This window comes from Tachyglossus aculeatus, chromosome 3, assembly GCF_015852505.1.
Source record: "Tachyglossus aculeatus isolate mTacAcu1 chromosome 3, mTacAcu1.pri, whole genome shotgun sequence".
NCBI classification, from domain to species: domain Eukaryota; kingdom Metazoa; phylum Chordata; class Mammalia; order Monotremata; family Tachyglossidae; genus Tachyglossus; species Tachyglossus aculeatus.
In genome coordinates this window covers 23,126,178-23,153,162 of record NC_052068.1, presented here as the reverse complement: position 1 = coordinate 23,153,162, position 26,985 = coordinate 23,126,178, and the positions used below count along the sequence as shown (strand labels likewise).

Sequence of the window (26,985 nt, the reverse complement as noted above, 5' to 3'; positions counted from 1 at the left end):
TCTTTTGACTGGAAATATGTTTCCTGGTGTTTGACTCTTGATTCACCCCAGAAATTGTCCTGAGTGTCTTGAGCATGGATGCTGGAGATTGGGGCCGCCTACTGTGCCACACTAGCTGCCTAGGTGAACTCTGGGTAATAATAATAATAATAATAATAATAATAGCATTTATTAAGCACTTATTATGTGCCAAGCACTGTTCTAAGCACTGGGGGAGATACAAGGTAATCAGGTTGTCCCATGTGGGGCTCACAGTCTTAATTCCCATTTTACAGATGAGGTAACTGAGGCACAGAGAAGTTAAGTGACTTGACCAAAGTCACACAGCTGAAAATTGGTGGATGCAGGATTTGAACCCATGATCTCTGACTCCAAAGCCCATGCTCTTTCCACTGAGCCGCGCCGCTTCTGAGGCTCCCCTGATAGCGGTGATCAGGGTGATCAGGCTCCCGATTGATTGAACGGTGCAGGGCTGGGCCTGGCAAATCCCTTCATGCTCTTTGCCAGTAGGACTGGACTAACTGCCTCCACCAGGCTGGAAGAGGCAATTTTTACAAGGATAAATATTGTCCACCCCATTTCATTTCTTAACAATTCTCAGAAGAAAACTTTGCATTCCAGCATATTAAAGACATTTTTTTTTCATTGGACTGAATATTCTTTCTTTTTTATGTCTCTTGATTGGACACCATCTGAGTGTTTCCAAATGCCATAAGTTGCTCATTATCCAACTATTCCAAATGTTTCACGTTGCAATTAGGGGACATGGTTTCTCTGGTGGACAAGTTTTGTTAGTTATCTCTCACATCCCATGCTGTCTTGGAGGGAGGGCCCAAGAACGAGTGCCCAACCATGGAAAAAACCCTTGACTTATTGGGTTATAGTTCTAAATTTGCCTCTGACTCATCTGTCCTGTGAGATGGCAGAGGCTCAGGCCGCTGTTTTCATTGCCCGGGTCCTCTTCTCGCATTTGACTTCCGCACTCTCATAAAACACCGCCAGGCATCTAATTAATTTTTCTCGCCGTGTGCAGCTGACACCAACCAATCAGACCGAGGGGAGGAGAGAAATGGGGCTGGTCCAAGATTTACTGATGAAAACATACTTTTGGCCAATCTGGAACTGGTACTATTTCTAAAAGGCCTGAGGACTCTTATAATTAGCAGACTTATCTGGACAACTGTCCAACCAATGGGAGTTTCTCAGTAAAGAGACTCAGACCAAGAATCTTGTAGAGCTGAGCTGGTTTATCAACTGAGGAAGCTGCTTCTGCATATCTCTTGGGATCTCTCGTTATTTAATTTGCACTGGTCTCTGACATTTGAAATTTAGATAAGCAAAAAGTCAAGCCTACGACCACAAAGATTTTAGATGGAAGCTCCCCAGTGCACATAACCCCAAAGAAGCAACTTCCCTCTTTCCTGCCCACTGCCACAACCAGTGCCAGAACATTGAGCTAAGAAAAAGAAAACAAAACCCCATGTGTTGCCAGTGGAAGGGAAGATTGGATATAAGCAATAGCTTGTCTGGAGAACCCTCCAGACAAACCCTCATGACACAGTAAGAAGGTTAGCAGCAGAGGACTGAAGTGTGTGGGCTGTGCTGTAGAAGGAGAGAGTTTACCTCACTCCGTGGAAATTCTAATAAAGAGGATCTACTTTGTGTCTAATGTTAATTAAATGCAAAATATGACCTTAGCACCATCCAAAATCTGGAGCCTTAGCTCAAAAGTCAGGAGTTGCAAAAGTTTGTACTCTGACATTACTTGTCCATGTGTGCTAGATGCCCATCTAAAAGGCAGCATTTTGTAGAATTTGTCTTTTTGTGAGTTTCTGAAGGCTTATTACTCTTACGTAGCTAACATTTTGTGTTTTCAGCACTCGTTTAGAACTTTAAACTCTTTTAAAAAGTTATTCCTCATGAAGGCGTGGTTAGATCATGGGCCTGGGAGTTAGAATGACCTAGGGTCTAATCCCCGCTCTACCACTTGTCTGCTGTGTGATTTGGGGCAAGTCACTGAACTTCTCTGTGTTTGTTAACTTATCTGTAAAATGAGGATTAATACTGTGAAGCCCCATGTGGGACATGGACTGTGTCTAATCTCATAACCTTGAATCTACCCCATCTCTTAGAACAGTGCCTGGCACATAGTAAGTGCTTAACAAATACTGCAAAAAAGGTGTAGTGACATTTTGGATGGGACCCGGTGTCTATGGTCAAAAGAGACTGTGGGTTCTAAGCACTCAGTGTGCTGCCTAGTGGAAAGATCATTGGCCTGGGTATCAGAGAAGCAGGGTTCTCAACCCAGCTCTACCACTTGCCTGTTTGACTTTGGGCAAATCACATAACTTCTCTGTGTCAGTTTTCTCATTTGTAAAATGGGATAAGGTATCCATTCTCTCTCTCCTTCTTAAACTGTAAACCTCATATAGGACAGAGACTGAGTTAAATTGTTTTGACCCAAGCTTTCAGTCCAGTGCCTGGCACATGGTGAGTGCTTACAAATACCATAAGTACCACAAGAGACCAACTTCCCAGTGGAAGAGTTAACTATGGGCTTCTCTGCTGCGCATCACATAAGAATCTGCTGTCTCCATTGCAGGGGTTAGAGAGAAGCCAGCTCTGGGCCTGCTATGCAGCTGATGAGATATCCTTAACCCAGAGGAAACTGGTTTGAGCCCTGAAGGACTCAGCCCCGAAGGATTTGAGGAATCCTTCCTGGAGTTGCTCTCGACCTTCAGAGCATTATTGTGCCGTATCTCCTCCAAGAGGCCTTCCCAATTAAGCACTTTTCCCCCAACTTCTTTTCATTCATTCATTCATTCATTCATTCAATCATAGTTATTGAACACTTACTGCATGCAGAGCACTGTACTAAGTGCTTGGGAAGTACAAGTTGGCAACATATTTTCCCTTCTGCATCATCTATGCCCTCGGATCTGTGACCTTTGGGCTTTTGATATTAGATCCACCCTGAACTCCATAAATTATTCGTTTATATTAATGTCTGTCTCCCCCTCTAGAAAGTAAGCTCATTATGGGCAGGGAATGTGTCTGCCGACTCTGTTGTATTCTCCCATGTGCTTAGTACAGTTTTCTGCATAGTAATCATTCAATAAATACCATTGATGGATTGATGGATTGACTGAGTTTGGTCCAGAAGTGTTCATTTCTCTTGCTGGGTCATCCTGGGGGAATCCCTGAGGTGACATATCTGTCCCTGTTGCTCAGAAAATCTCCATTCCTCTTCATTTTTCAAACGGGAGACCTGAAGTCCAGAGCCATTAGAACTTGTTGCGTTACTCATGGTTTAGCTCAGTGAGCATCACTGGGGCTAACAAGATCAAGGTTTGAAATTTGATATCTTCCTCAGAACCACTCAATACAGCAAATACATTACAGAATGGACCACATTCTCCCCTATTTTCCTCAACGTGTAAATGTAACTCTGTAGGGTTATAGGAGCCAACGTGCAAATCACTGCCAACTACTTTGTCCCAAATGATTCCAGATTCCTCATTTTATCTGCATATAAAAGGAAGGGAGAATTAAACTCATTGTGCAGAGTGGATTTCTTCAATTCTGCTCTCTGCTTTCTTTCATCTGGAAATGTTCCCTGGCCCAAGGTGGCAGATCTCAGAACATACTTGAAGAATCTCCCTAGGATTATACAGAGGTGTCTTGGCCCTTCTTAAAGAGTCTCAGTTTCAGGGTAGTGGCTCAAATTTAGATGAGTTTTCCTATCGAAAGTTGCTTTGATTACAGAGACAGTGTTAGTGATTAAAGCACAGTACTGGCTACTGTTCTGAGCTTTGCATGATTCATTTTTCCTCAACCTTCCTTTCAGCCAAGTGTTGTTTTGAAGATTAATGAGGTTCAGTGTCCAATACTCACCTATGAATATTTTCCCAGTACCGTGGTATGTTCACAGTAGTTACTGAATACTATTACTGTATTTTTCTAAGAAAATATTCAGTTCATCTCTCTCCACACCTCAAGAAACTCCAAAGGTTACCCATCCACCTCTGCATCAAACAGAAACTCTGTACCATTGGCTTTAAAGTGTTCAATAAGCTCACCGGCCCCCTCCTATCTTACCTCACTGATTTCCTATTGTAGTCCAGCCTATACACTTTACTATGCTGGAGAAGCAGCGTGGCTCTACTGAGAGCTCACCTCCTCCGTGAGGCCTTCCCAGACTGAGCCCCCTCCTTCCTCTCTCCCTCCTCCCTCTCCCCATCCCACCCGCCTTACCTCCTCCCCCTCCCCACAGCACCTGTATATATGTGTATATGTTGGTATATATTTATTACTCTATTTTATTTGTACGTATTTATTCTATTTTATTTTGTTAATATGTTTTGTTTTGTTCTCTGTCTCCCCCTTCTAGACTGTGAGCCCGCTGTTGGGTAGGGACCGTCTCTATATGTTGCCAGCTTGTACTTCCCAAGAGCTTAGTACAGTGCTCTGCACACAGGAAGTGCTTAATAAATACAATTGATGATGATGATGATGATGAAAGAGCATGGGCTTTGGAGTCAGAGGTCATGGGTTCAAATCCCGGCCCCGCCACTTGTCAGCTGTGTGACTTTGGGCAAGTCACTTAACTTCTCTGGGCCTCAGTTACCTCATCTGTAAAATGGGGATGAAGACTGTGAGACAACCTGATTACCTTGTATACTCCCAGTGCTTAGAACTGTGCTTTGCACATAGTAAGTGCTTAATAAATGCCATTATTATTATTATTATTATTATGCTAGTGTCAGCTTACTCACAGTGCCTCAGTCTCATCTATCCCACCACCAACCCCTTTCCCACATCTTCTTCTAGCCTGGAACCCCCTCCCCCTTCCTCTATCTCAGACCTCCACTATCTCCACCTTCAAAGCCTTATTAAGGTTGCATTTCTGCCAAGAGGCCTTCTCTGATTAAGCTCTCTTTTCAATCACATTTATTGAGCACTTCCTACGTGCAGAGCACTGTATTAAGTGCTTGGGAGAGTACAATATAACAATAGACACATTCTCTGCCCACAGTGAGCTTACAGTCTAAAGGGGGAGGCGGACATTAATATAAATAAATTACAGATCCGTACCTAAGTGCTGTGGGGCTGGGAGGGGACATGAATAAAGGGAGCAAGTCAGGGTGACATAGGAAGGAGTGGGAGAAGTGGGAGTGCACTTGGATCTATGACCTTTGGTTATTTGATATTTGTCTCACCCTCAACACCACAGACATTATGTTGATGTTGTAGTTGTCTTATGCTGTCGAGTTGTGTCCGACCCATACTGATGCCATGGATGCATCTCTCCCATAATGTCACACTTCCATATGCACTCGTTCTGGTAGTGCATCCATAGAGTTTTCTTGGTAAAAATATGGAAGTGGTTTCCCATTACCTCTTTCCATGCAATAAACCTGAGTCTTCCCCCTTGACTCTCTCATGCTGCTGCTGCCCAGCACAGGTGAGTTTTGACTTGTAGCCGATTACCTTCCACTCGCAAGCCACTAGCCAAGGTAGGAATGGAATGGATTTCCCTCTGCTTGACTCTCCCTCCCATAGTTGATACTGGAAGAGTGCTGGAAACTCTCCAGGTGTGACCCTGAGAGGTGAGATCTTATATACATAACTATAAATTATATATTATAAAATATTTATTTACAATAATGTCTTTCTCCCCTTCTAGGCTCAAAGCTCACTGTTGGCAGGGAATGTGTCTACCAACTCCATTGTGTTGTACTCTCCCAAGTGCATAATACCGTCTCCGCACTCAGAAACAATCAATTGTATTTATTCATTCATTCATTCATTCAATCATATTTATTGAGCGCTTCCTGTGTGCAGAGCACTGTACTAAGCACTTGGGAAGTACAAGTTGGCAACATATAGAGATGGTCCCTACCCAACAGTGGGCTCACAGTCTAGAAGAGTAGGTTCACAGTCTATTATTGAGCAGTTGCTGTGTGCAAAACACTGTACTGAGTGCTTGGGAGAGTACAACATAACAATATAACAGGCACGTTCCCTGCCTACAACAAGTTTAGAGTCTAGAGGATGAGCTTATAGTCTAGAGGGGGAGAAAGACCTTGATATAAATTAATATTTTATAATATGTAACTTACAGTCTGCTTATTGTTATATTGCACTCTCCAAAGCACTTACTACGGTGCTCTGCACACAGAAAGCACCTAATAATTATGATTGATTGAATGATTGAATAATAATAATAATAATGATGGCATTTATTAAGCGCTTACTATGTGCAAAGCACTATTTGAAGTGCACTGTTTCATCAATAACTACCATTGATGATACTACTGCTAGCACAAGCAGCTTGGCTTAGTGGAAAGAACACTGGCATTGGAGTCAGGTCATGGGTTCAAATTCCAACTCCACCACTTGTCAGCTGTGTGACTTTGGGCAAGTCACTTAACTTCTCTGTGTCTCAGTTACCTCATCAGTAAAATGGGGATGAAGACTGTGAGCCCCATGTGGGACAACCTGATTACCTTGTATCCCTCAGCGCTTAGAACAGTGCTTTGCGCATAGTAAGGGCTTAATAATGCCATTATTATTACTACTACTACTACTACTATTACTCCAACTACTATTTCATCCATTCATTCATTCATTCAATCGTATTTATTGAGTGCTTACTGTGTGCAGAGCACTGTACTAAGCACTTGGGAAGTACAAGTTGGGAATATATAGAGACGGTCCCCACCCAACAATGGGCTCACAGTCTAGAAGGGGGAGACAGACAACAAAATAAAACATGTGGTCAGGTGTCAAATCATCAGAATAAATAGAAGTAAAGCTAGATGCACATCGTTGACAAAATAAATACAGTAGTGAATATGTACAAGTAGAGTAATAAATCTACAAACACATATACAGGTGCTTTGGGGAGGGGAAGGGGAAGAAGGTAGGGTGGGGGGGAGGGGGAGAGGAAAAAGGGGGCTCAGTCTGGGAAGGCCTCTTGGAGAAGGTGAGCTCTCAGTATTTGAGTACTTTCATTCATTCATTCAATCATATTTATTGAGCGCTTACTGTGTGCAGAGCACTGTACTAAGCGCTTGGGAAGTACAAGTTGGCAACATATAGAGACGGTCCCTACCCAACAGTGGGCTCACAGTCTAGAAGGGGGAGACAGACAACAAAACATATTAACAAAATAAATAGAATAAATATGTACAAATAAAATAAATAGAGTAATAAATATGTACAAACATATATACATATATACAGGTGCTGTGGGGAGGGGAAGGAGATAAGGTGGGGGGGATGTGGAGAGGGAGGAGGAGGAGAGGAGGGACCTAATTTGTAAATTATTTTATACCTGCTTCCCTGTTTGATTGTAAATACTTGTGGCCAGAGATTGTGCCTTCTACCTCTACTATGGTTAATATGGTGCTCAAAAAATACTCCTGATTGATCATCAGGCTATTCAGCAGTGGGAACTCCTTGGAGAAAGGTGACATTTACAGAGTTTTAAGAAATACCATTCCCTTATACACAGAGATGTTAGTCTATTTCGCTTACCTTTTTTTAATCACCCTTCAAAAAGGTTCCAATCTTAACATTCTGTGGAATCCAGTCTGATCAATCAATCAATCAGTTGTATTTATGGAGCGCTTACTGTGTGCAGAGCACTTTACTAAGTGCTTGGGAAATACAAATTGGCAGCATATAGAGACGGTCCCTACCCAACAGTGGGCTCACAGTCTAGAACTGGAATGCCAGGACTGCACTCTCTGAGCAGAGAAGCAGCGTGGCTCAGTGGAAAGAGCATGGGCTTTGGAGTCAGTGGTCGTGGGTTCAAATCCCGGGTCTACCAAGTGTCAGCTGTGTGACCTTGGGCAAGTCACTTAACTTCTCTGGGCCTCTGTTGCCTCGTTTGTAAACTGGGGATTAAGACTGTGAGCCCCCCGTGGGACAACCTGATCACCTTGTATTCTCCCCAGTGCTTAGAACAGTGCTTTGCACATAGTAAGCGCTTAATAAATGCCATCATCATCATCTTCATCATCATCAAGGAGCGTTTTTTAGTGTGGTGAGGTGTGATGTCACCAGAGGCAGCCACTAGGCGGCTCCAAAGCCAGCCACATAAATGAGACCCTTTGTCCCCACCCTGGACGGACATGAAACTGTTTAAACTAATAATGATGGCATTTGTTAAGCGCTTACTATGTGCAGAGCACTGTTCTAAGCGCTGGGGGGGGACACAAGGTGATCAGGTTGTCCCACGTGGGGCTCGCAGCCTTAATCCCCATTTCACAGAGGAGGTAACTGAGGCTCAGAGAAGTTAAGTGACTTGCCCAAGGTCACACAGCAGACATGTGGCGGAGCCGGGATTCGAACCCATGACCTCTGGCTCCAAAGCCCCTGCTCTTTCCACTGAGCCGCGCTTCGTTAAGCACTTACTACGTGCCAAGCACTGTATTGAGCTCTGGGATAGATACAAAATACCATTCATTCATTCGTTCAATCGTATTTATTGAGCGCTTTCTGTGTGCAGAGCACTGTACTAGGCGCTTGGGAAGTCCAAGTTGGCAACATATAGAGACAGTCCCTACCCAGCATTCATTCATTCATTCATTCAATCGTATTTATTGAGTGCTTACTGTGTGCAGAGCACTGTACTAAGCGCTTGGGAAGTCCAAGTTGGCAACATCTAGAGACGGTCCCTACCCAACAGTGGGCTTGCGGTCTAGAAGGGGGAGGCAGACAACAAGACAGAACATATTAACATCTTCTAGACTGTGAGCCCACTGTTGGGTAGGGAACGTCTCTATATGTTGCCAACTTGTACTTCCCAAGCGCTTAGTACAGTGCTCTGCACACAGTAAGCGCTCAATAAATATGATTGAATGAATTAACAAAATAAAATAAATAAAATAGTAAATATGTACAAGTACAATAGAGTAATAAATACGTACAAACATATATACATATATACAGGTGCTGTGGGGAGGGGAAGGAGGTAAGGCGGGGGGATGGGGAGGGGGAAGAGGGGGAGAGGAAGGAGGGGGCACCCAACATAGGGCACTGGGACATGGGGTATTGACTGTGAGCCCCACATGCTAGACTGTGAGCCTGTTGTTGAGTAGGGACCGTCTCTATATGTTGCCAACTTGTACTTCCCAAGCTCTGCACACAAGCGCTCAATAAATATGATTGAATGAATGAATGCCTAGAGAAGCTGCGTGGCTTAATGGAAAGAGCCCGGGCTTTGGAATCAGAGATCATGGGTTCAAATCCCAGCTCTGCGAAGTGTCAGCTGTGTGACTTTGGGCAAGTCACTTCACTTCTCTGGGCCTCAGTGACCTCATCTGGAAAATGGGGATTAAGACTGTGAGCCCCCCGTGGGACAACCTGATCACCTTGCAACCTCCCTAGCACTTAGAACAGTGCTTTGGACATAGTGAGTGCTTAATAAATGCTGTCATTATTATTATTATTATAGGGCACTGGGACATGGGGTTTTGACTGTGAGACCTACATGCTAGACTGTGAGCCCGTTGTTGGGTAGGGACTGTCTCTCTATGCCAACTTGTACTTCCCAAGCGCTTAGTACAGTGCTCTGCACACAGTAAGCGCTCAATAAATACGATTGAATGAATGAATGAATGCTTAGAGAAGCAGTGTGGCTCAGTGGAAAGAGTATGGACTTGGGAGCCAGAGGTCATGGGTTCTAATCCAGGTTCTGCCACTTGTCAGCTGTGTGACTTTGGGCAAGTCACTTAACTTCTCTGGGCCTCAGTTACCTCATCTGTAAAATGGGGATTAAGACTGTGAGCCCCATGTGGGACAACCTGATCACCTTGTATTTCCCACCCCCCAGTGCTTAGAACAGTGCTTCACACATAGTAAGTGTTCTAACAAATGCCATCATTATTATTATTATGGGACAGAGACTGTGTCCAACTCAGTTTGCTTGTATCCACCCCAGTGCTTAGAACAGTGCCTGGCACATAGTAAGCATTAACAAATACCGTCATTATACTCTAGACTGCAAACTTGTTGTGGGCAGGGAAAGTCACCGTTCATTGTTGTATTGTACTTTCCCAAGCGGTTAGTACAGTGCTCTGCACTCAGTAAGTGCTGAATTAATACAGTTGAATGAATGAATGAATCACAAAGTAGAGGGGAACGTGCTTTCCACCTCCACTGAACTGAGGCATCAGTAGAGGTTTGTTGGGCTTCAGGTGAACCTGAACTATAGATTGTAAGCTTCTTGTGGGCAGGGATTGCATCTACCAACTCTGTAGTACTTTCCTAAGCACTTAGTACAGCACTCCGTACACAGTAAGTGCTGAGTAAATACCACTGATTTGGTAACTGATTGAACTGGCTCTGTCATAATTGCTTGGATGAAAGAATTGAATGGAACTTCTTAAGCACTTATTATAGAGCTCTGCACACAGTAAGTGCTCAATAAATATGATTGATTGATTCTTCTTTGCCAGATCAGATAGGAACCTCTGCTTCTTTTTTGTTATCATCGTCTTCAGCATTATCATCATCTTCTTCTACCTCCTCCAATTTTGTATTAAATGCCTTTCTGAATACCTGAACAGTGCATTTGTGAGGTGCTGTGTAAGAGCAACTTCATTTCCTCATCCATTCAACAGTATTTACTGAGAGCTTACTGTGTGCAGAGCACTGTACTAAGTGCTTGGGAGAGTACAACATAACAATGAACAGACACATTCCCACACTGAGCTTACAGCCCAGAGACTTATTCCCTACCCTCTAAAATCTAAAAAGCTAAAGATAGACAACATTAATATGTATAGACATAGAAGGGACACAAACAACTGAACAAACATGGAGAAATTACATAAAATATTACTGGAATTTTTAATCCAAGGTGTACGCATGTTTTCTGGAGTAGTGTGAGTGGGGGAGATGCTTGTAGGTGGGGTAGAACTGAGAATGTTATCGCTAGTTTAGGTAGTCAGGGAAGGCTTCATGGAGGAGTGGTTCATATAGTCATTTTTCTACAAAAACGTTCAGGATATGTCTCCCCACTCCTCAAAAAAATCCAGAGGTTGCCCATCCACCTCCGCATCAAACAAAAACTCCTCACCATTGGCTTTAAAGCACTCAGTCACCTTGCTCCCTCCTACCTCACTACAATCCAGCCCACACACTTCACTCCTCTAATAGCTAACCTTCTCACTGTGCTTCGATCTGATCTATATCACACTGACCCCTGCCCCACGTCCTACCTCTGGCCTGGAACTCCCTCCCTCCTCAAATCCGACAGATAGTTACTCTCCCCCACTTCAAAAATGTTATTGAAGACACATCTCCACCAGAAGGCCTTCCCTCGCTAAGCTTCCCCTTTTCCTCTTCTCCCACTCACCCTGTCTGTTCCCTTTGTTCTTCCCCCCTTCTCCACCCCTCAGCACTTATGTCCATATCTGGCCATGGGTTCTAGTCCCAGCTCCACCACTTGCTTGCTCTGTGACCTTGGGCAAGTTACTTCACTTCTCAGTGCCTCAGTTCCCTTATCTGTAAAATGGGGATTGAGACTGTGAGCCTCATGTGGGACAGGGACTATGTCCAGCCCGATTTGCTTGTATCCACCCAGCGCTTGGTACTGTGCTTGGCACATAGTAAGTGCTTAACAAATACCATAGTTATTATTATCTGTAATTTATTTATTTCTATTAATGTCTTTCTCCCCCTCCTCAAGTCTGTAAACTCGTTGTGGGCAGAGATAGTGTCCACTTACTGTTGTACTGTACTGTCCCAAGCGCTTAGTACACTGCTCTGCACATAGCAAGCACTCAATAAATACAGTTGAATGAATGTATAATGGAAGAGAGAGAGAGAGAAATGGAAAGTGAGAGGGAGAAAGATAGAGGTAGAGGCAGAGAGAGCTATCTTGGAGAGCTATTGGGGAAGGGCATCCAAGGCATAGGTAGGGGGGCCGATGTTGAGAATGGGTTGAATTGGGTGTATTTTTCTTAGCTGTGATGGGAAAGGTCAAACCTTAGTCTTAACACCTCTATTTCCTCTGTATGGGAACCAAGACTCTCCAGCCTTGTTGTCACTCAGTCCCCCCGGCCCCCGACCTCCCCATCTTTTTTCAGATTTTATTTTTTCTTCCCACCATTTTCTAATGTGTGTTTGAGGTAGTTCTCTCTTCTCGGAAGTGAGGTGTCCTTCTTTCATCATCATATTCATCATCAGTGGTATTTATCGAGGGTTTACTCTGTGCAGAGCTGTGTACTAAGTACTTGGGAGAGTATAATACAACAGAGTTTTTTATGGTACTTGTTAAGCACTTACTGTGTGTCAAATACTGTTCTAAGCACTGGGGTAGGTACACGTCAATTAGGTCGGACGCAGTTCCCTGTCCCGCATGGGGCTCACAGGCTAAGCAGGAGGAAGAACAGGTATTGAATTCCCATTTTACAGTTGAGGAAACTGAGGCACTGAGAAGTCAAATGAGTTGCCCAAGATCACACAGAAAGCAATTGGCAGAGCCCGGATTAGAACTCAGCTCATCTGACTCCAAGGCCTGTGCTCTTTCCACCAGGCCATGCTGCCACGTATGAGTTGGTAGATAATGATAACAATAATAGTTAAGGTATTTGTTGAGCACTTACTATGTGGTAAGCACTGTTCTAAGCACTGGGGTAGTTAGATACGTTCCCTGCTCACAATTTCCTGGGTTGTGATTCCCCTGCCCTTCTAGGGTAGTGGATTGTAATGCTGAGGCAGGCTCAGTGCAGCAGATGCCTTATTGCTACCTTCAAAATAAGCACCTTGGGCCATCACAGATGAAGAGCATGTGTGCTTAGTGGAGGCCCATTCCCCAACCCTACTTCTACAAACATTCTTGAGACAGATCTTGTTTCTCTCCAGGGAAATGCTCTGACATTGGGTACCCATCAGCTTGTTTCTAAAACTTTCCAAAACTGTTCTTCTCTCAATCAATCAATCAATCAATCATATGTATTGAATGCTTACTGTGTGCAGAGCACCGTACTAAGTGCTTGGGAAGTACAAGTTCTCTCCTTAGTCTGTTGGCTCAGGAGGAAATTGCTGCTCATAAAAGGCCTTTTAGAGACAGTTGAACAATAGGTAATGTTATTGATAGTGGCCTTAGTTCTGCCTCCTCTTGGTCCAGGAAAAGTCTCCAAGTTTGTCATGGGCAGGGAACATGTCTACCTGCTCTGTTATGTCGTATGCTTCCAAGTGCTTAGTACAGTACTCTGCACACAGTAAGCACTCAAAAAATATGATTGATTCACTGAATTATTGGTTTTTCTTGAAAGATTAAATATCAGTGTCGTTAAACTTCTTACCACTAAACTTCAATGATCCCTTCCATTCCCATCTTCAGTAGTTCAAGACCTTTGATTTTTGTGGCTGTGATCCTTGCCAGAGTAAACTTTAAGCTCACATTTCCCAGTGAAGCCCAGACTCTTATGCTAATTTTTTGTTTTTAGTGAATCCTCAAACTTAAGGGTAGGCATTACTATTTTCCAAGAGCTAACCAGGATGACTTAATGCCTTAGATAAGGTGGAAGAAAAATGTGGAACTACTCAAATACTTCAAGTAACTAATTTTGCTAGATTAGGCATGCTTTACGGTCAGAAGAGGGTTGTCCTCAATGACTAGCTAGGAAGAGTGGATTACTTCTTGGTGGACATACCTTTGAGTAATGACCTTCTAAAGAACCCTTCTTTGTATTGCCTCATGTTACGTGGCTGATGGCTGCTCATGAATATATATGGCTTTATTCCCCTCATAAAAGCTTCTTTAGCATGTTTATAAAGATCAAATTATGCCACAAAACTGATTGCTTTTTCTGATGGAATTACAACTGCAGAAGAAGGAAATGAAGTAATGAAGGAAATGAAGTAGATATATCTTGATTTCTTCAGAGCATTTGACAAGGAATCTCATAGAATCTCACTTGAAAATAGAATTCAAGTTGGTTTTAATATGAGCATTGACATGTAGATTAAAGAGGGGCTAAAGGATTCTTAACGAAGGACAGTAATGACAGACCCCTTAGAGATATTTAAGTAGATGATGAATGTGGTGGTGAATTAGGAAGTCATAGGAATTGTCTCTTGTAGATTTTAGTGCCAAATACAGTTGCTTTTAATGTTTGCAAACAACCCCAAGTGGGTCAAACAGGCTGTTTGCTACTGGCGCAGTTCAAAATTGGAGGTTTGGAGCATTAAATTGGCAATATTGGATGTTAGAGCAGTGAAGGGTGACTCTGAGGTCAATGGTGGGGCCCCATTGGAGGATGGAAGAAAAAGAAATGCTGAGAAATCTGACGGGGATGTAGGGATCACCTATGATCAGGTTAGGGAACTGGGAGGAAAAAGGGAGACTACCAGCATGGTTTGAAAATCATTTGGGAAGGAGTACAGCCAGATCATTAGTAGGTGGCAAGGATCATGAGTTGCAGGTGTGAGATTCGAAGGTGAGTAAGAGTCAGATGAAACACCTGGGCTGGACAGTGGGCAATGAGAATAAGGCAAGCTTCATCTCTTAGGTCATTAGGCTGTGGGGAACTAAGGCAGTAGGATGGGAGCCATATTTCAGTGGTGATGAGGAGCTTTTGGGATCAGGTGAGAAACAGGCTGATTAAAATGGCAACATGAGGGTGGGGGGAGGAACTCCTGGAGGCTGACGAGGAGTGAGAGGCAATGAGGAGCAGGTCAAGTTGTGAGAAACAATGAAGTTGACTGCATTGAGCTATGGCAGGTGAGATTCACGTGGGAATAGGATAGTTGGGTAGAGGAACAGGAATTTGTTGGAGGAGGGTTAGGTAGGTCTGGAATTCTGGAAATTTTTCAGGTGCTGTCTTGGGGGCCCTGGGAGGAAGGGAGGAGAGAAGTGGAGAGGTGGAATGGGAGGTTTGGCTGGTTCCAGTGAAAGGGCACTCATTTTTTCTGCTGTCTGCCTCAGAGAGGCACAGCATCCAGGCAGAGGATCCTGGGCAAGGGAACAATTGAGGGAGAATGGGCCATGAGGTGGATTGTGAGTATCTTTCTAGTGGGATAAAACGTTTGCAGCCACTTTTGTCCTGGCAGAGAAAACAAGTGAGGCTGTCAAGGTTGCTGAATCACTTTTTTATTGCCCCAGTTCACTTGACAACACTAACTTGGGGAACAAAAGATTCCTTTTTAGGATGGATGTTTCTACAGGCAGGGGATTATTACTATACACTTCCACATTGTACATCTGCTTTGAGTGAAATTAAACTGAAGCATAAAAAGCAGCCGACCACTAATGGGAAAATAATTGTGGAAGAGGCAGAGTTGCAAAGTGACTCCAGCCCTTCTCTCGCTCTCATCTGAGATCAACAAAATACCTCTGTGAAGGAAGACTGATTACTGAATTGGGATGGGGGAATCTAGTGGCTCTTTACCATGTACCACTGAGGCACATGGTAAAGAGCCACGAAATGCCCCAAATGGGGTAGCAGACTTATACCGAGCTAAGTTGATGGGTTTGGTAAGTGATTTGTTGGGGGTCTTAAGTATTGGTTGAGGCATTGCAGCCCTCACCAGCCCCAACCCCCAGAAGATTGGAGACATGAAGTCAGGAGTGTAAGGGTTTAAGAGCAGGTATTCCACAAAGAAAGGGAAGGGGTGAGATACGAGAGCAGAAAGGTCATCACCATCAGTGATATTTATAGAATGCTCATTGTGTGCCTAGCGCTATACTAAGTGCTTGGGAGAGCAGAGTTGCTAGAGGACAGAGGAATAAATGGGAAATGAGACCAGACTCTTAAAGAAGATGGGGCCAGTATCCCCTTAAAACCCAAATTCGTGGCCCTCATCTTAATGATGATTTTGACTGCAATGCTTTTGACCATTTTAGGTGGAATGCCGACTTTGTTTTTGCAGCCTCCTTTCTTTCTTTCTTCCTGTAGATATTGTCCGAAGTGACATCGCCCTGGATAAGCAAAAAGGCTGCAAGATTGCTCAACATCCGGATGTGATGCTGGAACTGCAGAGGGAGAAAGCAGCTCAGATGCACCTGGTTCTCTTAAAGGAACAGTTCTCCAATACATACAGTAACCTCATATTAACAGGTAAGGCTGACACTCCAAAGCAGCACTGGAGTGGGCACTTTAAGGTAACATGATGGGGGAAACACATGGGGGAAGCCAGAGTGGCATCCAGTTAGTTGAGCTCAAGCTCACCTTCACTCCATATATTCCATTTGTCTTTTTTTTTAAAGTAACTTTAGCTTTCCTGACACAACATTTCTTGTAGTTTGCATAGGTATTTTTCTTATTTTTGCTTGAGATTTTTAAAGTTATAACATGTTTCAAAAGTCAGAATTAATGAGAACCTAAAGGAAACAGAAGGCTTGTAAAAATATAACTTGCGATGTGTGCCAGTGGATTTGGGAGAATTACTAAATTTGGTGTCCTTCAAGCTGCAGCTGATTTCCCTCCCCCGGTTCTGAGTATGTCCTTTCTATGAACCCAGTAAATATAAAGATGAAATGTAAAAGAGATAATGGACCCCAGACAAAACCCACACTCCTTCATTCCTCGTGGAGTTTGAATGATCTGAATAAGACAGACTCTGCTCTTACAGTCTTGCTCTAGAGGCAAATGTGCATGAATTGGAGCTTTTGGGAAAAGGGATGGCAGGTAGGATGAGAAGCACCTTTTCTGGGGGCTGCCTACGACTGTTGCTAGTAGCAACAGGGACCTTTGCCATGTGATTGAGTGTGTTGTAACAGCTGAATACAGTGTGAGAATTCCCAGTTAATCACTAAGCATTTTAGACGGGATCAATGGCAGCAACAGAAAAGTCACCCAGTTTACTTGAGGGAACTGGGAAAAGTCCTGTTTTATATTGGTCCAAGACAAAAAAAAAAATCCCATAAAATCCCAGAATGTGCATATCTCCTGTTTATGGATATTTTATAAAAGAAGGTGGAATGCTTTTCAGGCAGTGAACAGCTCACGTTTTTACACCCCCAAGCCAAACTGGGAAAGTTTTAGCTTTCATTATGGGCTTCCTGGCTTTCCTCCAGGAATTTCTGAGCAGTCCACAGATCGTTTTGATTTTTTTGAAAGCCTGAAGCCCATCCTCACCTTTCAAAGTCAACCTGAGACAAAAGCTTGAAGAGTCAACTGCTGACTTTGACCATGTTTTTAGTGAAGACTGATTAGGGCAGGCAGGAATCTAAGGATCATTTTTGCTGTCTGAAAGAGCTCTAAGGATTTAAGGGCCCGAGGGTGGTGTGTTTAGCTTTCTGTTATTTTTATTTATTTTGGTGGGGGCTTCTTCGAAATGGTAAGTTTTATATGCCTGTAGGTGGGAGGGCATACAAGATGATGCTGAATTTCCCCATGCTCCTCCACCCTTTTCTAATTCGTGGGGAAAGTCCCATATTCAGGTTCCTCCTTCCCCATGCCAGTTTTCACTCTTTGCCCAAATTAGGGGTTTAGACCACAGAGTCCCTCATCAAAACATGGGGGAAAGGGGAAGTTAACCCCAGCCCCAAGCCCAGGATCCACGAATGTAGTCGAAGGGCAGAATTTCTCTGAAAACAAAAGCATGAAAAACTGAATTCAATGGAGTCATTTCTAATTCTCAGTAACCTAATCCTTTTGGATGTTTATTCTCAGTTCAAACGGTTGAAATCAACATTGTCAACTTTTACCCTGACAACTTGCTTACTTTCCACTAAACAAACTTTCCCCAAAGAAGAGCTCTTCTCTGCTTGTGCTTCTCCCAGGCCTGCTTCAAAGAGACCTCAGACATTTTTCATGTTTTTCATCCAAGTGGCTGGGCAGAGGAGATACCTTGCTTCAGCTTTTGGTGTTTCCCAGTTGGTTTATGCGAGAGCTCAGAAGGCTGTGATTCCAGGTGTTGAGAAGCAACAGAGTCATTTCAGTTTAGCACCTTTGGTGAAACTATTTTAATGTCCTTTAACTAGGTCTTTGATTTTGAGCAGTGTGGTTTTCTAATTGTTATGAAGTTTAACCTTGATTTCTTATATAAATCTTGAGAACATGGTCTCCAGACAGCTAAACATAATATTTAAACATAACCAAACTCACTTTTGTAAATATTTCCCTTTTCGGTGATGAATGAGTGTTGGTAAGGGCGGTTGTGGGGGTTGTGGGGGAGGGGGTGGGTGTGTTTGAAGGGGTAGAGACCTCTAAGATAAAGGGATTTTCCAACCTTTCCACTCGAAATACCTTCATTGGGACCTCTGGTTGTTGATGCTCTATTGATTGGTCCCTGTGGTCCAAGGTTCACCTTATCTGCAAGGTAAGGATTTATTCATTCATTCAGTCCTATTTACTGAGTGCTTACTGTGTGCAGAGCACTGTACTAATTGGAAAGTACAAGTCAGCAACAAATAGGGACAATCCCTGCCCATAATGGGCTCACAGTCTAGAAGAGGGGAGACAGACATCAAAATAAGTAAACAGGCATCAGTAGCATCATTATAAATAAATAGAATTCATAGATATATAGACATCATTAAAAAAAATAAATACAATTATAATTATAAATATGTACATATATACACAAGTGCTGTGTGGCGGGGAGGGGGGATAGAGCGAGCATAGGTCATGGGTCAGGGCAATGGGGAGGAGGGGGGAGCAGAGAAAAAAGGGGGCTTAGTCTGGGAAGGCCTCCTGGAGGAGGTGAGCTTTCAGTAGGGCTTTGCAAGGGGAAAATGTGCTAGTTTGGTGGATTTGAGGAGGGAGGGCATTCCAGGCCAGAGGTAGGATGTAAGTCAGGGGTCGATGGCGGGACAGGTGAGAACGAGGCACAGTGGGAAGGTTAGTACGAGTGGAGTGTGAGGGCTGGGAGAAGGGAGGTGACGTAAGAAGGGGCAAGGTGTTGGAGAGCTTTGAAACCAATAATGAGGAGTTTTTGCTTATGTAGCTGAGGCCTGAGTAGGTCATGGGAGCCCCATATGAGACAAGGACTGTGCCCAACCTGAATATCTTGTATCTACATCTGTACTTAATATAGTGCCTGGCGCATAGTAAGCACTCAATAAATACCATTTAAAACAAAAACAACAAATTCTAACCCATGGAAGAGGTCTCTTCTATGCATTTTTTCTTTTTAGAGATTGTTGGCAATTCAGATGCACCTTGAGATCATCCATAGACCTCAGATTATCTTTTATGCCTCATCCAGACAGCCCAGGGCCTTTCACATACTTCATTCAGTGAAGCCATTCCAGCAGCCCAAGTGTACTAATCCTCATTTTCCAATTGAGGAAATTAAAGCACACAAGGCTACAGGGTGCTAGGGGGTGCCCTATCAAAAATACAGAGAACTATTAAAAAGACATATTAAAAAGGATAAAAAGAGGTAGAGCCATTCTGAGCCTCTCCCAAACACCTAGGACAGTGCTCTGCATATAGTGACCACTCAGTGAATGCCATTGATAATAATAATGGCATGTATTAAGTGCTTACTATGTGCAGAGCACTGTTCTAAGCGCTGGGGTGGTTACAAGGTGATCAGGTTGTCCCATGTGGGGCTCACAGTCTTCATCCCCATTTTACAGATGAGGTAACTAAGGCACAGAGAAGTGAAGTGACTTGCCCGAAGTCACACAGCTGACAATTGGCAGAGTTGGAATTTGAACCCATGACCTCTGACTCCAAAGCCTCTGCTCTTTCCACTGAGCCACACTGCTTCTCTATCATCTATCGATGATGATTGATCACTGATTGGCTTGTCTAAAGCCCAGGAAATCTCCATGAAGGAGAGAGGGTTGGAGCCTCCTTTCGGTAGTTGCTCAGTGAAAGTGGTGTTGACAGTGGCCTGGGAACTGGCCCAGGGCCAGCAGTATCATCTTCAGCCGGCAAGGACACACATGGACAATCACTGTAAGCCAAGTCAAGTTTTGGAAAACTGATTTTTCTGACATTATTCATTCAATCATATTTATTGAGCACTTACTATGTGCAGAACCCTGTCAGAAGATGTTGTGAAGTGTCTTGGTTCAAGATGTCAGAGTGAAAACTTAATTCCTCCAGAGGAGGAATTAACAAACACATTAGGTCACAAAAGTGCTTCCCAAGTGCTTAGTACAGTGCTCTGCACACAGCAAGCACTCCGTAAATACGATTGAATGAATGAACAAGGAAACAATCTTTATCCATGATTTGTTATTGTTGTCCGAGTGTTCCTTTTCAGTTATCACGTATGTCCTTTCTTCTGAAAAACAAGAATGACATCAAGTTTGCCTAAAGATAAGCTTTGATTTGCAGATAGACTTCCTGTAGATGAACAACCAGTGGGCACTGTTACTATAATAATAACAATAATAATAACAAAAAACCAATTGGTATTTATATGCTTACTTTGTGCCAAGCACTGTACTAACTGTTGAGGTATATACAGATAATCAGATTGGACACAGTACCTGTCCCTCATGGGGTTCACAGTCCAAGTAGGAAGGGGAACAGGTACTGACTCCCCATTTTACAGATGAAGAAACTGAGGCACAGAGAAGGGAAGTGATTTTTCCAAGGTCACACAACAGGAAAGGGGCAGAGCCAGAGTTAAAAAAACCTACTGTGAGAAGGACTCCAAGCCACACAAGACTCTCTTTTTAATCCAACAAGAACTGATTCATTCAATCGTATTTATTGAGCACTTACTGTGTGCAGAGCACTGTACTAAGCGCTTGGGAGTACAAGTTGGCAACATATAGAGATGGTCCCTACCCTACAGTGGGCTCACAGTCTAGAAGGCTGTGTTGGTAACTGATGTTACCAACTGGACAGCCAACAGAAACCAGATTATTGGCTGATATAGGATGTGTTACCAGGATCATCTTTTCATTCAGTTCTTCCATAAAGCAGGTTTTCACTACACATTTTAGTTAGGATGAGATTAGGGACTATGGCCTAGTGAAAAGAACAAGGGACTCAAGGGCCAAGAGCCAGATTATAGTCTCAGCTCTGCCACTTGCCTGCTGTGTGACCTTAGGTGAGTTACCTGATTTCTGAGCTTCAGTGTTCTCAGCTATAAAAATAGGGATAGAATACCTGTTCATCCTCCTTCCTAGACTGTTTCATATGAGATGAGACTGTGTCTGATCTGATTACCTACTGGGTACCTACTGAGTGCTCATTAATGCCATCATCATGCTTCAGACAACTTGAGCCTATTTGGGTTTGGCATACCACATAGAAGAAACTGTGTGCATACCTAAGTCATCTGAATGGGTGATTACTACAGCACAAGTTTTCCTTAACTTCCTCCCCTATGACAGACTACCACTCTCCCTACCTTCAAAGGCTTACTAACATCACATCTCTAAAAGGCTTTCCCCAGCTGCCCTCATTTTCTCTACTCCATTTCCCTTACACTATACACCTGGATCTGTATCCTGTAAGCATTTGATATCACCCCCCAACCCCATCCCCAGCCTTACAGCACTTACATACAAATCCATAATTTATTTTAATGTCTTTCTCCCTCTCTAGACTGTAGACTCTTTATGGGCAGGGGACAAGTCTACCAATTCTGGTGTACTCTCCCAAGCTCTTAGTACAATGCTCTGCAAGCAGTAAGAGCTCAATAAATACCACTGATTGATTTAACATGACATTTTTCAAGAACATAACCCTAACATTCTAGGGTAGAACAGGGTGCATTGATTTAGCATGCTACCGTACACAGCCAAGTGCTAGACACTGTTCAGGGCAAGATAAACAAACTTGGGCCCTGTTTCTCTACATGCTCCTTTGGGATACTTAGCTGCACCATTAAACTGTAAGGTCCTTGAAAGCATAGATTTATCTACCAACTCTATTGTACTTTCCCAAGTGCTCTGTTTAGTATTTGGTACAAAGTAAGTGCTCAATGAAAATACAGATCCAAGTGCATAGGTGATGAAGAAGGAGGAGGGGTAAAGAGGGCTTTGTCAGTGAAGGGCTCTTGGAAGAAATATGATTTTAAAAAGGCTTTGAAAGTGGGGAGGCTGGTGGTATCATATTTGAAGTGGGAGGGAGTGCCAGGCCAGAGGGAGGATTAGTACAGTGCTCTGCACACAGTAAGTGCTCAACAAATACGATTGAATGAATGCGGGCAAAGTGTCAGGGGTGAGATAGATGAGGTCAAGGAACAGTGACTAAGGTTGGTGTTGAAGAAACAAAGCATGCAGGGTGTAATAGGAAATCAACAAGATAAGATGTCAGAGGGCATTATTGAGTGCTTTGAAGCCAGTGGTAAGGAGTTTCTGTTTGAGGAGGTGTATGGGCAACCATTGGAGGTTTTGGAGGTGTGGGGAGATGTGAAATGGCCTTTATTTTACAAAATGATTCGGACAGCAGAGTGGAGTAAGGACTGGAGTGGGGAAAGACAGAGGCAGGAAGATCGGCAAGCCCACAGAGACTGTAGCCCAGGTGGGATATACTAAGTTCTTGGATCAGCATAGTAGCAGTTTGGATTGAGAGGAAAGGGTGGATTTTAGCAATGCCTCTGTGAAAGTAAAACCAGCAGGATTTGGTGACAGATTGAATATGTGGGTTGAAGCAACATGGGTGTGTAGAAAAGACCATGGTCCTGGGAGTTAGACAATCTGGCTTCTAATTCTGGCTCTGTGAATTGCTTGCTGTGTGATCTTGAGCGAGTCACTTAACTACTTTGAGCCTCAATTTCCTCATCTGTAAAATGGGGATTCAATATGTGTTCTTCCTCCTACTTACACTGTGAGCTCCATGCAGGACAAGGACTGTGTCCAATCTGATTAACTTGTATCTACCCCAGTGTTTAGAACAGTGCTAGACACATAGCCTCCAGGAGGCCTTCCCAGACTGAGCCCCCTTTTTCCTCTCCTCCTCCCCCATCCCTCCCTGTCCTACCTCCTTCCCCTCCCCACAGCACCTGTATATATGTTTGTACAGATTTATTACTCTATTTATTTTACTTTTACATATTTACTATTCTATTTATTTTGTTAATGATGTGCATCTAGCTTTATTTTTATTTATTCTGATGACACCTACCCACATGTTTTGTTGTCTGTCTCCCCCTTCTAGACTGTGAGCCCGTTGTTGGGTAGGGACCATCTCTATATGTTGCCAACTTGTACTTCCCAAGTGCTTAGTACAGTGCTGTGCACACAGTAAGTGCTCAATAAATACGATGGAATGAATGAACATCGTAGCTGCTTAAGAAAAACCACAAAAAAGGAGAGAGATGAGTTGAGGATAATGCCAAGGTTGTGGCCTTATGAGACAGCTGTGATAGTGATGTTGTCTGCTGTAATGGGAAAGACATAGGGAGAGCAGGGTTTGTGTGGGAAGATAAGGAGTTCTTTTTTGGACATGTTTAGTTTGAGGTGTTGGCGGGGCATCCAAGTAGAGCTGTCTTGAAGTGTCCTTCTACACTGTGAGCCCGTTGTTGGGTAGGGACCGTGTCTATATGTTGCCGATTTGCACTTCCCAAGCGCTTAGTACTGTTCTCTGCACCCAGTAAGCGCTCAATAAATATGATGGAATGAATGAAAGTATGAGGCTGCAGAGAAGGGGAGAGGTCAGGGTTGGAGATGTAGATTTGGGAATCATCTTCGAAGAGATGGCAGTTGTAGCTGTGGGAGAGAATGAATTCTCCAAGGGAGTGGGTGTAGATGGATAAGATAGAAGGGCACCCAAAACTGAGCCTTGAAAGACTCCCACAGATAGATGTTGGGAGGCAGAGGAGGAGCTGTTGAAAGGGATAAAGATGGAGTGGCAAGAGATATTGACAGCATCAGAAACTCCTGAATTTTTTTCAATGAGATCAAGAAGCTAGCTCTCTTCCTCCCTTCAAAGCCCTACTGAGAGCTCACCTCCTCCAGGAGGCCTTCCCAGACTGAGCCCCCTTTTTCCTCTCCTCCTCCCCATCCCCCCGGCCCTACCTCCTTCCCCTCTCCACAGCACTTGTATATATAGTTGTACAGATTTATTACTCTATTTATTTTACTTGTACACATTTACAAGTATTCTATTTATTTTGTTAAGGATGTGCATATAGCTTCAATTCTATTTGTTCTGACGACTTGACCCCTGTCTACATGTTTCGTTTTGTTGTCTGTCTCCCCCTTCTAGATTGTGAGCCCATTATTGGGTAAGGACCGTCTCTATATGCTGCAGACTTGTACTTCCCAAGTGCTTAGTACAGTGCTCTGCACACAGTAAGCGCTCAATAAATATGATTGAATGAATGAAAGAAGGGCTTGCTTGCCTTGTCTTATGCCGTCAAGTAGTCTCCGACCCATAGTGACTCCATGGACACATCTCTCCCAGAATGCCCCACCTCCATCTGCCATCGGTCTGGTACCGTATCCATAGAATTTTCTTGGTAAAAGTACAGAAGTGGTTTGCCATTGCCTCCTTCCACACAGTAAATTTGAATCTGCCCTCTACTCTTTCCCATGCTGCTTTTGCCCAGCACAGGGGAGTTTGGACTTGTAGCAGATTGCCTTCCACTCGCTAGCCACTGGGCAAGCTAGGAGTGGAATGGTTATGCTTCTGCTTGACTCTTCCTCCCCTAGTCAAGACTAGTAGAGCACTGGAAACTCTCCAGGTGCTACCCTGAGAGGGGATTGCTTGCCTTACTGATGATGAAAACAGTGAACCTCAGGGAATATGGATCTATGGCTTAGTGGGAAGAGCCTGGGCTTGGGAGCCAGAGAACCTGGGTTCTAATCCTGACTCCATCACTTGTCTGCTGTGTGACCTTGGACAAATCACTTAACTTCTCTGTACATCAGTTACCTCATCTGCAAAATTGGGATTCAATACCCATTCTCTTTCTTAGATGGGGAGACCCATGTGGGATGTGGTTACCTTGCATCTGCCCTAGTGCTGTGTATATAGCTATAATTTGTATATAGCTATAATTCTATTTATTCTGTTGGTATTGACACCTGTCTACTTTTTTTTTTGTCTGTCTCCCCCTTCTAGACTGTGAGCCCTTTGTTGGGTGGGGACCGTCTCAATATGTTACCGATTTGTACTTCCCAAGAGTTTAGTGGAGCGCTCTGCACACAGTAAGCACTCAATAAATACTATTGAGTGAATGAATAAATACAGTGCATGACACATTGCATTTATCAAATACAACAATTATTAGTAGTAGTTGTAATAAACATAACCAATTAGCATAGCTTGAGAGCATCTAGCTACCTACCGCATTTTGGGGCACCACTTTTAAAGACCTTTCTATTTCTATTTGAGGACTGCAGCCTCTTTGTTCCTGATAATTGAGCACCAGATGTCAATAGAATCCTAAAATGGCTTCTAGAAGTTAACTGAGAGGAAAAATCCCTCCCCCAGGGGGAATGGGTTCAAAGAATTTGCAAGGAGGGACAGGTCCCCACATAGAATCTATTGCACTGCTCTAGAGAGCAGCATGGTAGACATGGTGGCTGTACCAGTGATTCAGTTATTATGCAGGAGCAATGTCTTAACAGGAGCTACAATAACCAAAATCATTAGCATGAAATCTTTACTTTTTTTCGCTGTCAGGATAAAGTTTCACTCTGGGAGAAGTCATATTGCAGAAGGAGAAAACAAACCCTTTTCATTCCTATTATAATTTCTGAAAAAAGCATAATTGCCATCTTCTGGTGCTCTACGCCTTAGGAGATGGGAAATGTCCTTCTTTAAAGTTTCTTTTTCTGTGCTGCTTTCCAGTCTTTGCTCATTCTGAATCTATGAAGGTTCCAGCTGTAAACTGTCACAACCACAAGCTACTTGCTCCCTTAAATGACAGGCAGTTGTAAGGCTAACTTGATTCCAGGATGTCACACTCTCTTGGTTGAATGGATTTGATGTCTTGTCAAAGAGGCAGTCTGATCCCAAAGGGAAGAGGCAGGAGAAGTCCACGGGCGAGAATGACAGAGAGTGGTTTCAAGTTCTGTAGCCCTTCCTTTCCTCCAATTTCCTCAGTTACCTTCCCTTCTTTCTTGGTTCTAACTATTCTCTTCGAAAAAGCACTTAGTGTCCATTCAGATCTTCATAAGAACCGCAAACTAGTGCTCACATGTGCCAAAAGAACGAATAAATTGGGGTCTCAGATCCATGACAATGCCAATTTTAGAGTTGGTAGATGCTATGGGGAACAATCAGTATTTCCATCCTTTCCTTTTCCTTGCAGTAAAACAGGCTACTGATCTGTGACATGTATGAAGGTGTCTGTGATGAGGCTGCGATTTCCGTAATAGACAATCTAGTATGTAACCATGTGGGGTCCTCACCCACCTCACTATTCCTTCCTGCTAGACCCAATCACAAATTCTTGCATAGTCAATATCTTATATGAGGTGATTCCCCCACATACTCCCTCACTCTTTGCTTCATAGGAAATTCCCCATGTAACCTTCCTTTGGGCATTCCACTCTTGTTCTTCATGAGGTATAAGATGGGATCAGGGCCAACTACTGGAGTGAAACTGAAGAAAATGTTGCTGTCATAAGTCTGTCTCCTCCTGATTCTGAGAAGCAGCGTGGCCTAGTGGAAAGACCACAGGCCTTTTAGTCAGAGGACCTGGGTACTAATCTGGCTCTGCCACATGTCCCCTGTATGATCTTGGGCAAGTCATTTAAATTTCCTGGGCCTCAGGTACCTCATCTGTAAAATGGGGATTAAGACTGTAAGCCCCATGTTCATTCATTCATTCATGCAGTCATATTTATTGAGCACTTACTGTGTGCAAAGCACTGTACTAAGCGCTTGGGTAGTACAAGTTGGCAACATATAGAGACGGTCCCTACCCGACAGTGGGCTCACAGTCTGTGGGTCATGGACTGTTCCCAACCTGATTAATTTACATTTATGCCATTTACATCTACACATGGACTTAGTACAGAGCCTGGCCCATAGTAAGCAATTAACAAATAGGAAGGAAGGAAGACAGGAAAGAAGGAAGACTGAACCAAGGGTAATAGAACCTAGTCTTTTCCAAGTGGTGTTCTGTAGCCTTGAGGACTTCCCTGGT

General features: G+C 43.5%; 1 protein-coding gene and 1 non-coding gene across 2 annotated transcripts in view; one reads left to right on the top strand and one right to left on the bottom strand.

Annotated features, from left to right (window-relative positions):
- The window catches only part of HPSE2 (heparanase 2 (inactive)), a 709,452-nt gene that overhangs the window by 48,329 nt on the left and 634,138 nt on the right, over nt 1-26,985 (top strand). The window contains exon 3 of the mRNA XM_038744163.1: nt 15,921-16,082. Within this exon, the coding sequence (XP_038600091.1) occupies nt 15,921-16,082 (162 nt within the window). The remainder of the gene's footprint in view (nt 1-15,920; nt 16,083-26,985) is intronic.
- On the bottom strand, nt 24,451-24,588 carry LOC119926220. Its single transcript, XR_005450113.1, has one exon. It is a non-coding gene; the product is annotated as a small nucleolar RNA SNORA7 (small nucleolar RNA).